At 43.6% G+C, this 12,169-nt stretch overlaps 1 protein-coding gene across 6 annotated transcripts in view; it reads left to right on the top strand.

Moving 5' to 3' along the window:
- The window catches only part of gria3b (glutamate receptor, ionotropic, AMPA 3b), a 472,928-nt gene that overhangs the window by 336,152 nt on the left and 124,607 nt on the right, over nucleotides 1-12,169 (top strand). For all 6 annotated transcript variants that reach the window (XR_013577363.1, XM_078547470.1, XM_078547466.1 and 3 more), the window contains exon 12: nucleotides 4,876-5,074. Coding sequence is in view for 5 of the 6 variants with exons in the window: in XM_078547470.1 (XP_078403596.1) it covers nucleotides 4,876-5,074 (199 nt within the window). In the remaining variant the exon portion in view is untranslated. The remainder of the gene's footprint in view (nucleotides 1-4,875; nucleotides 5,075-12,169) is intronic.

Genomic DNA, 12,169 nt, shown 5'->3' with positions numbered 1-12,169 from the left:
GCTGCTGAGCACATGTTCGACTGTGGCAGGTTAAGAAACACTGCTAGCTGGAGTGCTGGTACCAAATCAACATTGTACGCTATTTATGTCATCATCTGCCTGCTGTACACACTCCTGAGCGTGCTAACGCCATCAGCAATATGGCATTCAGATGCACAGGGAGGGAGGAAAAAGAGGGGAAGAGCAATAGTGGTAGGAGACTCGATAGTAAGGGGAACAGACAGGCATTTCTGCGGCCATAGACATGACTCCAGGATGGTATGTTGCCTCCCTGGTGCCAGGGTCAAGGATGTTACTGAATGGCTGCAGGGTATTCCAAAAGGAGGAGGGCAAACAGACAGAGATCGTGGTACATATTGGTGCCAACGACATAGGTAGAAAGAGGGATGAGGTCCTGCAAGCAGAATTTAGGGAGCTAGGAAACAGATTAAAAAACAGGACCTCAAAGATGGTAATCTCTGGATTACTTCCAGTGCCACGCGCGAGTGAGTATAGAAATAGGAGGTTAGCCCAGATGAATGCATGGCTGGAGAGATGGTGCAAGAGGGAGGGCTTTAGTTTTCTGGAATATTGGGACCGTTTCTGGGGGCGGTGGGACCTGTACAAGGCAGACGGGTTGCACCTGAACCAGAATGGGACTAACATCCTTGCAGGGAGGTTTGCTAGTGCTGTTCGAGAGGGTTTAAACTAACTTGGCAGGGGGGTGGGATCCTGAGAGGAGGTTCAGCAGGGGGAGATGCACAGCCAAATTAGAAGAGAGAGCAAGTGTGTCTGGAAGGCATAGAAACTATAGGCCAGTTAAGGCACAAGGGAGTTTGGCAAGGTTGGGTGGTATTTATTTTAATGCAAGGAGTTTGATGAATAAGGCAGATCAGTTGTGGGCACGAATTAACACATGGAAGTATGATGTCATTGCTGTCACAGAGACATGGTTGAGCGAGGGGCAGGATTGGCAGCTCAATATTCCAGGATATAGGGTCTTCAGGCGAGACAGGGAAGGAGGTAAAAGAGGAGGGGATATCGCAATATTGATCAAGGAATCAATTACAGCAGTAAGGAGGGATGAGGTCCTCAAATGAAGCCATATGGGTAGAACTTAAAAACAAAAATTGACATTGCTGGGAGTGTGCTATAGGCTCCCAAACAGTCAGGGAGAAATAGAAGAGCAGATATGTAGGCAAATTTCAGAGAAGTGTAGAAATAATAGGGTAGTAATAGTGGGGGATTTCAACTTCCCCAACATTAACTGAGTTAGTCATAGTGTGATAGGTTTAGAGGGAGCAGAATTCTTATAATACATCCAGGAGAGCTTTTTAAGCCAGTACGAAGAAAGTCCTACAAGAGAGGGGGCGGTCCTGGACTTAATTTTAGGGAATGAAGCTGGGCAAGTGGTAGAGGTATCAGTGGGGGAGCATTTTGCAGCTAGTGATCATAGCTCAGTTAGATTCAAGGTTGTTATGGAAAAGGACAAGGATGGGCCAGAAATCAAGAGTTCTAAATTGGGGGAAGGCCGATTTTAGTAAGATCAGATATGATTTGGCCAGGGTGGACTGGGGGCAGCTACATTTAGGTAAACCTGCATCAGAGCAGTGGGACTCATTCAAGAAGGAAATAGGGAGAGTACAGGGCCTACATATTCCAGTAAAGACAAAGGGTGGGACTAACAAATCCAGGGAACCCTGGATGTCAAGGGATATACAGGATTGGATAAAGAAAAAAAGGGAGGCTTATGGCAGATACCGAGGGCTCAAAACTGCAGAAGCCCTCAAGGAGTATAGAATGTGTAGGGGGAACTTAAAAAGGAAATTAGGAGAACAAAAAGGGGGCATGAAAACAATTGGCAGGTAAAATAAAGGAAAATCCAATGTTATTTTACAAGTACATTAAGAGTTAGAGGATAACTAGGGAAAGAGTAGGGCCCATTAATGACCATAGTGGTAATTTGTGTGTGGAGCCTGAAGACTTTGTGGCGATGTTCACAAGTGAGAGAGACAACGTGGGTATGGAAATCAGGCAGAAGGAGTGTGATATAATTTAAGAAAGGGAGGAGGTTCTAAGTGGTCTGGAGGGCTTAAAAGTAGATAAATCTCCAGGCCCAGATGAAATGTATCCCAGGCTGTTGAGTGAGGCAAGGGAGGAGATAGCAGGGGCGCTGGCAATAATTTTCAATACCTCTCTGGCCACAGGAGAGGTGCCAGAGGGCTGGAGGACAGCCAATGTGGTACCGTTGTTCAAGAAGGGAGGAAGGGATAAACCAGGGAACTGCAGGCCAGTCAGTCTAACCTCAGTGGTGGGGAAACTATTGGAAGCAATTCTGAGGGACAGAATTAATCTACACTTGGAGAGGCAGGGATTAATCAAGGACAGTCAGCATGCTTTTGTTAAGGGGAGGTCATGTCTGACCAATTAGATTGAATTTTTCGAAGAGGTAACCAGGTGTGTAGATGAGGGCACTGCATTTGACGCAGTTTACTTGGACTTCAGCAAGGCTTTTGATAAGATGGGAGATTGATAACAAAGGTAAGAGCCCATGGGATCCAAGGCAATTTGGCAAATTGGATCCAGATTTGACTGAGTGGCAGGAAGCAGAGGGTGATGGTTGAGGGGTGTTTTTGCGACTGGATACCTGTGTCCAATGGGGTTCCACAGGGATCAGTGTTGGGCCCCTTGCTGTTTGTGGTGTATATAAACTATTTAGATTTGAATGTAGGAGGGTTGATCAGTAAGTTCACGGATGACACGAAAATTGGTTGGGTGGTAAATAGTGAGGAGGATAGCCTTAGATTACAGGAGGGTATAGACGGGCTGGTCAGATGGGCTGATCAGTGGCAAATGAAATTTAATCCAGATAAGTGTGAGGTGATGCACTTAGGCAGGACAAACAAGGCACGGGAATACACAATGAATGGTAGGACCCTGGGAAGTATCGAGGATCAAAGGGACCTTGGTGTGCATGTCCACCGGTCCCTTAAGGTAGCAGGACAGGTAGATAAGGTGATTAAGAAGGCATATGGGATACCAGCCTTTATTCGCCGAGGCATAGAATATAAGAGCAGGGAGATTATGCTGGAACTATATAAAACGCTGGTTAGGCCACAGCTAGAGTATTGCGTGCAGTTCTGGAATCCGCATTTTCGGATGGATGTGATTGCACTGGAGAGAGTGCAGAGGAGATTTACCAGGATATTGCCTGGGCTGGAGAGTTTTAGTTATGAGGAGAGATTGGATAGACTGGGGTTATTTTCTCTGGAGCAGAGGAGATTGAGGGTGGACATGATTGAGATGTATAAAATTATGAGGGGCATAGATAGGGTAGACAGGAAGGAACTTTTCCCCTTGGTGGAGGGATCAATAACCGGGGGCATAGATTTAAAGTAAGAGGCGGGAGGTTTAGAGGGGATGTGAGGAAGAATTTTTTCACCCAGAGGGTCATGGGAATCTGAAACTCACTGCCTGTAAGGGTGGTAGAGGCAGATACTCTCATAACATTTAAGAAGTATTTGGATGTGCACTTGCGATGCTATGGGCCTAGTGAGGGAAAATGAGATTAGAACAGTTAGGTACTTGTTTGACCGGTGCAGACTCGATAGGCCGAAGGGCCTTTTCCTGTGCTGCAGACCTCTATGCCTCTGAGATTGAGATGTCCCAACCAAACGTACAGGCACACTGTGGATGCCATTTTTGGACTCTAAGGGCACTCCTAGAGACCAAATAGGGGCATAAACAATCCCCATTTCTCTTTCGTATGTCAAGAACCTTCTGTCTAAATAATCTGTCTCCCACAAATCATTAATTACCAACCTTATCTAACAGTATGCTAATATTTACTTAGCCCTTCTTCCCATTATTTTTCTGCACAACGTTCTGATCAGAGTTCAGCTTGCCATTCTTTAGCCCTTTTATTTTAATTCCCAATTTAACCTTTTACTTGACCCTGAAATGTTAAACACTGCAGTTGAAACTGATAATAAACATTTCTGACCTTCAAATGTACATCCAGCACTGGGTGTTCTTTTGCATTTCACTTTTATTGAGCCTGTATATTAAGTCAAGCGCCTGCATTCTGAATTCAAACACAGCTCTACTGTCTCCTACCAACATAATTACTGCAACAGTATTTAAAGCATTTTTGCTAACCATGAAAGAAAGGGGGAGGGGGTATTTCTTCTCTAACGTTTAGAAATTGATTGTTCAATCGGCCTAATAAGTGCTCTTCACTTTTAACTGGAGTTTTGCACATTAGGTAGCAAAAATAGTTTTCATTCAGAAAATATTGCACAATGCATTGATTCTTTGCAATTATATAATCCAAGCGTGACCAATCCCATCTAGCAGGATCTGTGCCCTTCAACAGTTTTGCCAGACTGCCAAAATTTCTCACTATTTAGTGAGAAAAAATTATTTGGTAATATAACCATTTGTTAATCTAAGCCTCCAAATCAGAGTATTGCGTTCAGACTAGTCATGCTGTAATGTCCACTGGTAAAGGCTTGGCTTCACCTTGTATATTATGTTTCTTCCACTTATTTTTAATAGATGAGATGAAATTTCAATCGCGTACCTTGCATTATCTGTTCAACCGTGGTATCATCCACTGAAGTGGAAAGAGAGAGCAGCAACGTTATAACATTAATATTTACAGCCAACATTCAGAAATGTGAACTTTTGGATAGGCTGAATAAAGTTGCATAAATTTAAAAGTGTCTTATTTAAGAGGCTAATTTACTTTCAAATGAATGTGATGAGATTTTGTTTCTAATGTTCTAATTACCATGAAGAAATGGTTAGATCCATTAAATTCAATCTCAATTAGCTTGCTTTCCAATATCAATATGACACTGTAATTAAACCACAGCCCTTTCATTTTATGTTTAGATCCCTCTCGGGGCGAATTGTTGGAGGCGTCTGGTGGTTCTTCACCTTGATTATAATCTCATCATACACTGCCAACCTTGCCGCTTTTCTCACTGTGGAGAGAATGGTTTCTCCAATAGAAAGTGCAGAAGATCTTGCAAAACAAACAGAAATTGCCTATGGAACGTTGGATTCAGGCTCTACCAAAGAATTTTTTAGAGTAAGTGCTTTTCTTGGTTGGTATTAAATTGTTACTGTCACCTGTAATGTAATTTTCATAAATATAAAAATTATTGTTTTGTGATTGAGGTATCATGCTATGAATCAGTTGGGAAGTTGCAATGATCTCACTTTGATGAAGGCAAAAGTTGAGCAGTTTTTCTTTAATATCTGCCAATTTGTTATCCGTCTCAGACATCTGCTAAGGTAAGTACAGTCAATAATGTCGTTCACTTCCAGCTTCTGCAATTTGGAACTCCCAACACACCAAGTGGTTCATTCTGAGAAACACTTATTTTGTGAATAAGATGGTTTTACAGGAAAGCACCAACTCTCAATATATAGCTCTGACAATACTGTTAACCCCCACCCTTGTTCCACTGTTTGAAGTTTGGTGGAACAGCTCACATTTCATGGATTCTTGTTTGTTGTTGAGAGAAAATGACTGTAAAAATAATGCAACAATAAGAGCAAACTTGCCCTTTCTTAGGATGGGACAACAGCTGGTGGGAGATTTTTATTTTCCTGCAGCGTTATATCAACAACATTTATATCTATAATAAAAGCCCAATCTGGATAATGCCACTAATCACCTTCACAACGAGCACTGCCTCATTGTAGCGAACGGGATGTGGACATGCTGCTCTCTCTGTAAGAGGACCAAACTCTGAGCTGGCATGTTATTGCTGGTGCTGGTTTGTGGTGCATTCTAGATGTGAGGTAGCAAAGACTGTGGCAAATAGCCACACCTGGAGCAGCAGGAATTCTTGTGTAGCTGCAGTGCAGTTGAGGATGCTGCACAACTACTGAATGGTTACTCATTTTACGTTGGTCTGCCTGGAGCACATCACAGATTCCGCAATGCTGGCCCCGATGCTACTGAATGGCTTCAGCATGTATGAAACTTATCTAAGCTCCTTAACCCTCTTGATATGCTAATGTATAGTTTATGCCCCTACTTTATAGGTATAGATTGAGCATGGCCAGATCTTCAACTCCTAATGGACATGCAAATCGGGTCGCAAAACACTGAACTTAGATTTTTTTGGTTGCTGGGAAAACAATTTTCCTCTTCCTTCCTAACCCCACACCATTTTCATGTAGCCTTTTGGTGGGTCGAGAAGGTCTTGGATTCAAGAGGCATACACCTCTTCCGAGTCCCCAGTTGTGAGGACCACAGGAAAATTGTATTTCCTCCCGCACGCTATATTTTGTGTGCTGGTGTGGGTTTTGGAAATCCAAACAAATGCACCCCCTTGGTGAGTTTGTGACCACGGGGGAAGCCTGCTGGGGAGTCGAGAAGGTAAGTAGAAAATGTTTTGGCACCTTCAACTGTCATATTAGATGCAGTATTGTAATATAGATGTGTTTTTAATGCCGTAGTTCGTCATAGGGATCTGTCCTGCAAATATAACTTGACAAAAACAAAAAGCTAAAAGCTACTGCGGATGCTGGAAACTTGACCCTTACTTTGACCAACGTTGTGTAATTGTTACCATGCATTACAGCACTTTTCCAATTATCAAAAGTGCCATAATGCATTACAAATGTAAAAAAGAATCCTGCTGTCATGTTTTGTACTGTCATTTAACTCAACTTAACAGCTTTGTCTGTTTAAAAAAAAAAGCTGCTTTTGAAAGTTGAAAAAAATCTCTGCACCTGCTCTGCTTCATTGATTGACAGGCACTCTGTTTTGAAATGGATAAAATTAGGATGTATATTAGAATAAAACTATTATGCTTTAACGGTGATGTTAAAAAAATGATACTTAAGGGCAAGTATTTTATGAAATACAAGTTAAGTAGCTTTCAAGAGAATAGTGACAGGTATAAGACTCAATTGACGGTAACAAAATCTGGTAGTAGATTGACCAAACGAGGAATGAAAAGGACGATTGTGGATACGTGTAATAAAGACAGCTTGGTATCTGATAATTATGTTAGGAGTTAAAGGGAGGAACTTAGTGGACTTAATGGCCCAAGATCTGGTGAGGCAAAGAGGGTGCAGGTAAGGCGGAAAGTGGATGAAGAACCCAGCGAGGTCGGGAGCAAAGAGGTTCTGCCAAGCTTAACAGCAGGATCTCATTAAAAGCTATTAGCCCCATTTTACACCTGGAAGGCAGCCAAATTGAAAAACTGGCTGGAGGCCAGGAGGGAAAACCAGTGACAGGAGACTGCAGCCAGGGAAGGCTGTCACCGACATTTTAAAAAATATATTCATTCACTGGACTGAGAGTCGCTGGCTAGGCCAGCATTTATTGCCCGTCCCTAATGGCCCTTGAGAAGGTGGTGGGGAGCTGCCGCGTTGAAACGCTGTAGTCCATGAGGTGTAGGTATACCCACAGTGCTGTTAGGGAGGGAATTCCAGGATTTTGACCCCGCTTCAAGGAACAGCGATATATTTCTAAGTCAGGATGGTAAATAGCTTGGAGGGGATTTTGTAGGTGGTGGTGTTCCCACGCATCTGCTGCCCTTGGGGCGGTAGAGGTCATGGGTTTGGAAGGTGTTGTTGAAGAAGCTTTGGTGAGTTGCTGCAGTGCATCTTCTAGATGGTGCACACTGCTGCCATTGTGCGTCAGTGGTGGAGGGAGTAAATGCTTAAGATGGTGGATGGGGTGCCAATCAAGTGGGCTGCTTTGTCCTGGATGGTATGGAGCTTTTTGAGTGGTGTTGGAGCTGCACTCATTCAAGCTCCTGACTTGTGCCTTGTAGGTGGTGGACAGGCTTTGGGGAGTCAGGATGTGAGTTACTCTCTGTGGAATTCCCAGCCTCTGAACCTGCTCTTGTAGCCACAGTATTTATATGGCTGGTCCAGTTCAGTTTCTGGTCAATGGTAACTCTCAGGATGTTGATTGTGGGGGATTCAGTGATGGTAATGCCATTGTATGTCAAGGGGCGATGGTTAGATTTTCTATTACTGGAGATGGTCATTGCCTGGCGCGAATGTTACTTGCCATTTATCAGTCCAAGCCTGAATGTTGTCCAGGTCTTGCTGCATTTGGATATGAATTACTTCAGTATCTGAGGACTCACAAATGGTGCTGAACATTGTGCAATCATCTGCGAACATCCCCACTTGCTTAGCAATAACCTGTTCACTGATGTCCAGTTTGAGTTCCACCAAGGTCACTCAGCTCCTGACCTCATTACAGCCTTAATTCAAACATGGACAAAAGAACTGAACTCCTGAAGTGAGGTGAGAGCGACTGCCCTTAACATCAAGGCTGCATTTGACTGAGTGTGGTGTCAAGGAGCTGTAGGGTTCCCCTTTTCCCCCAGAGACCCTCCCCACACTCAAGTTTGTGACACCAGACTCACAAGTGTATGGCTTGAACAGATTGGCCAGTGAGGCAAGTTTTTTCCGATATTTCACAATTGCTTTATTGAATCACCCATAACCCCAGTACAAACCCCAAAATTTAAAACAACCTATTCCCAGTACCCGACACAAAGTCACCACAATGCAGTTAAAACTTACAAAAACACAGGCTCCTGTCCGGAAACCTTAAGAAAAAGCCCTCAGACCAATATCACCAAGATATGGCTGAAACAAGTTACAAGGTGCCAGCAAAAGAACACCACGTTTTCACCCCAAACCTTCACAAAACCCTCAGACCAGAATCACAGAATCACAGTGCAGAAGAGGCCCTTCGGCCAATCGAGTCTGCACCGACACGTGAGAAACACCTGACCTACCTACCTAATCCCATTTACCAGCACTTGGCCCATAGCCTTGAATATTATGACGTGCCAAGTGCTCATCCAGGTACTTTTTCAAGGATGTGAGGCAACCTGCCACCATCACCCTCCCAGGCAGCGCATTCCAGACCGTCACCACCCTCTGGGTAAAAAAGTTTTTCCTCACATCCCCCTTAATCCTCCTGCCCCTCACCTTGAACTTATGCCCCCTTGTGACTGACCCTTCAACTAAGGGGAACAGCCCCATCCACCCCCATGTCATGTGATGATTGCACAATGTTCAGCACCATTCGCAACTCCTCAGATACTGAAGCAGTCCATGTCAAAATGCAGCAAGACCTGGACAATATCCAGGCTTGGGCAAGTAACATTCACATCACACAAGTGCCAGGCAATAACCATGTCCAACAAGAGAGAATCTAACCATCGCCGCTTGATGTTCAATGACATACAGTATGAAAGATGAAAGTATATTAATTATTCTTTTGAAATACCCTAAGTCATACACATACATATGCACACACACAGACACACGCACACACGCAGACACACATACACGCGCACACACACACAAACACACACACAGACACACACACACGCAGACACACACACACACTCAGACACACACACACACACACGCACGCACACACACACACGCACGCACACACACACACACACAGCAAAAAAAAATACAATAAACATAGGGAAATTTGCCAAAGGTTAAAAATCAAGATAAAGGAAAGATGGCAGAGCCCTTGAAATGGTGTCCAGGTTATATAGTTGGTCTCTCACTGCTGACCTGTGAAACAGTCAATGACTCTTGCACTACTTTTCAGGTGGACTTGACAACGTTTACAGGTACTCTATCCCAGCACGTAGCAATTTAGGAGTAGCGTATATTCACTTCCTCACACCACATTGTGCAATCATCACATGGCATGGGGGTGGATGGGGCTGTTCCCCTTAGTTGAAGGGTCAGCCACAAGGGGGCATAAGTTCAAGGTGAGGGGCAGGAGGATTAGGGGGGATGTGAGGAAAAACCTTTTTACCCAAAGGGTGGTGACGGTCTGGAATGTGCTGCCTGGGAGGGTGGTGGTGGCGGGTTGCCTCACATCCTTGAAAAAGTACCTGGATGAGCACTTGGCACGTCATAATATTCAAGGCTATGGGCCAAGTGCTGGTAAATGGGATTAGGTAGGTAGGTAGGTCCTCTGGCTCTGAACTGCAAAGCGGCTGCTGCCTTCCTTTCACAAGCAGTTGGTCCTTTCTCTTCTCAAAGCAAAACCAAAACCAACTTTTAAACACAGTTTTTTCCTGGCATGGTTTTTATCAGAGCCATAAACTACCAGGTGACCCCTTTTGTACACAGTATACCAGGGTCAAGAGGTTTTCAGCTTCTTTAAAACTGCTTAACTACCTTTTCTTGTAAAAGGATGTTTTTTTTTCCCCCCCAGGAATAGGAATCAGAGTCCTGCATTAACCCTTTAAGGGACAGTCGGCAGGATTTTCTGGAGTCAGTGGACTTTTGGCTGGGCCGTCAAATCTCCCACGGCAGGTCCTGCCACGATGGGGCCAGAAAATCCTGGCCAGTGTCTTTTAAAACACAAATTCTTCCAGAGTGTTCTTAGTCCTTAAAGATAAACCATTTTCTGTGATTAAATTGTCCATGTTGCAGAACCTACTCGAGAACAGGCTACTTTAGATCTAGTAATCTAGCTGGGATTAATAAGAGATACCATAGTTAAGGATCCTCCAGGAGGTAGCGATCACAACATGGTAGAATTTCAAATTCTGTTTGAGGGCGAGCAACCTGGGTCTTAAACCAGTGTCCTCAACTTAAATAAGGGCAATGACAGAGGAATGAAGAAAGAGTTGTCTAAAGCAGGCTGGGAAAATAGACTAAGGGGAAGGTCAGTGGATGAGCAGTGGCAGACATTTAAGCAGATATTTCATAACGCTCAGCAAAAATTTATCCCGGTCAAAAAGAAGGATTCGATGAGAAGGATGAATCACCAGTGGTTAACAAAGCTGGTCAAGGAGAATATCCAATCAAAAACTAAGGCATACAAAGCGGCAAAAACCAGTGGTAGGCCAGAAGATTGGGAATTTTTTAGGAACCCAGCAGCGGATGATTAAAAAGCTAATAAAGAGAGAGAAAATTAATAATGAAAGTAAATTGGCAAGAAATATAAAAACAAACAGCAAGAGCTTCTATAAAAAGAGAGTGGCTAAAGTCAGAGCGGGACCCTTGGAGGATGTGATTGGAGAATTAATAACAGGGAACAGGGAAATGGCAGATAATTTAAACCAATATTTTGCACCAGACTTCACAGTAGAGGACATTATAAACGTCCCAAAGATATCAGATAAGCAAGGAGCTAATGGGAGTAAAGATCTTGTGACAGTCTCAATCACAAGGGACAAAGTATTTGACAAACTGATGAGACTAAAGGCAGACAAGTCGCCAGGACCTGATGGCCTGCATCCAAGGTTTTTAAAGGAAGTGGCTGCAAAGATAGTGGAGGCATTGGTCGAAATATTCCAGAACTCGCTGGATTCTGGGAGGTTCCCAATGGATTGAAAAGCCACTAATGTGATGCCTCTGTTCAAGAAGGGAGGGAGACAAAAAGCAGGAAACTACAAGCCAGTCAGCCTAACATCTGTCATTGGGAAAATGCTAGAGTCCATTATTAAGGAAGAAATAGCAGGACATTTAGAAAAGCTTAACACAATCAAACAGAGTCAGCATGGTTTTGTGAAAGGGAAATCATGTTTGACAAATTTGCTAGAGTTCTTTGAGGATATAACAAGCAGAGTTGATAAAGGGGAACCGATAGATGTAGTGTATTTGGATTTCCAGAAGGCATTCGATAAGGTGCCATGTAACAAGATAGGAGCTCACGATATTGCGGGTAATGTATTAGCATGGATTGAGGATTGATGAACACACAGAAAACAGAGAGTTGGGATCAATGGGTCTTTTTCAGGTTGGAAAGACGTAACTACTGCCACAAGGATCAGTCCTAGGGCCTCAATTTTTTACTATCTATGTTAATGGCTTGGAGGGGGGCAGAATGTAATGTATCCAAAATTGATGATGATACAAAAATAGGTGAGAGGGCATGTTGTGATGAGGACATAAGGAATCTGCAAGGAGGTATAGATAAGTTGAGTGAGTGGGCAGAAACTTGGCAGATGGAGTTTAATGTAGGAAAGTGTGAGGTCATGCACTTTGGTAGGAAGCCAGACTGTTAGTCAAATGGAGAGAGACTCCAGAAAAGTGCAGCACAGAGGGATCTGGGTGTTCTTGTGCATGAAACACACAAAGTTAGCATGCAGGTGCAGCAAGTAATTAAAAAGGCAACCATTTTGGCCTGTATTGCTAGGGGGTTGGAGTT

The sequence above is a fragment of the Cetorhinus maximus genome, chromosome 8 (genome assembly GCF_964194155.1).
Source record: "Cetorhinus maximus chromosome 8, sCetMax3.hap1.1, whole genome shotgun sequence".
NCBI classification, from domain to species: domain Eukaryota; kingdom Metazoa; phylum Chordata; class Chondrichthyes; order Lamniformes; family Cetorhinidae; genus Cetorhinus; species Cetorhinus maximus.
This window is presented reverse-complemented; position numbering and strand designations above follow the sequence as displayed.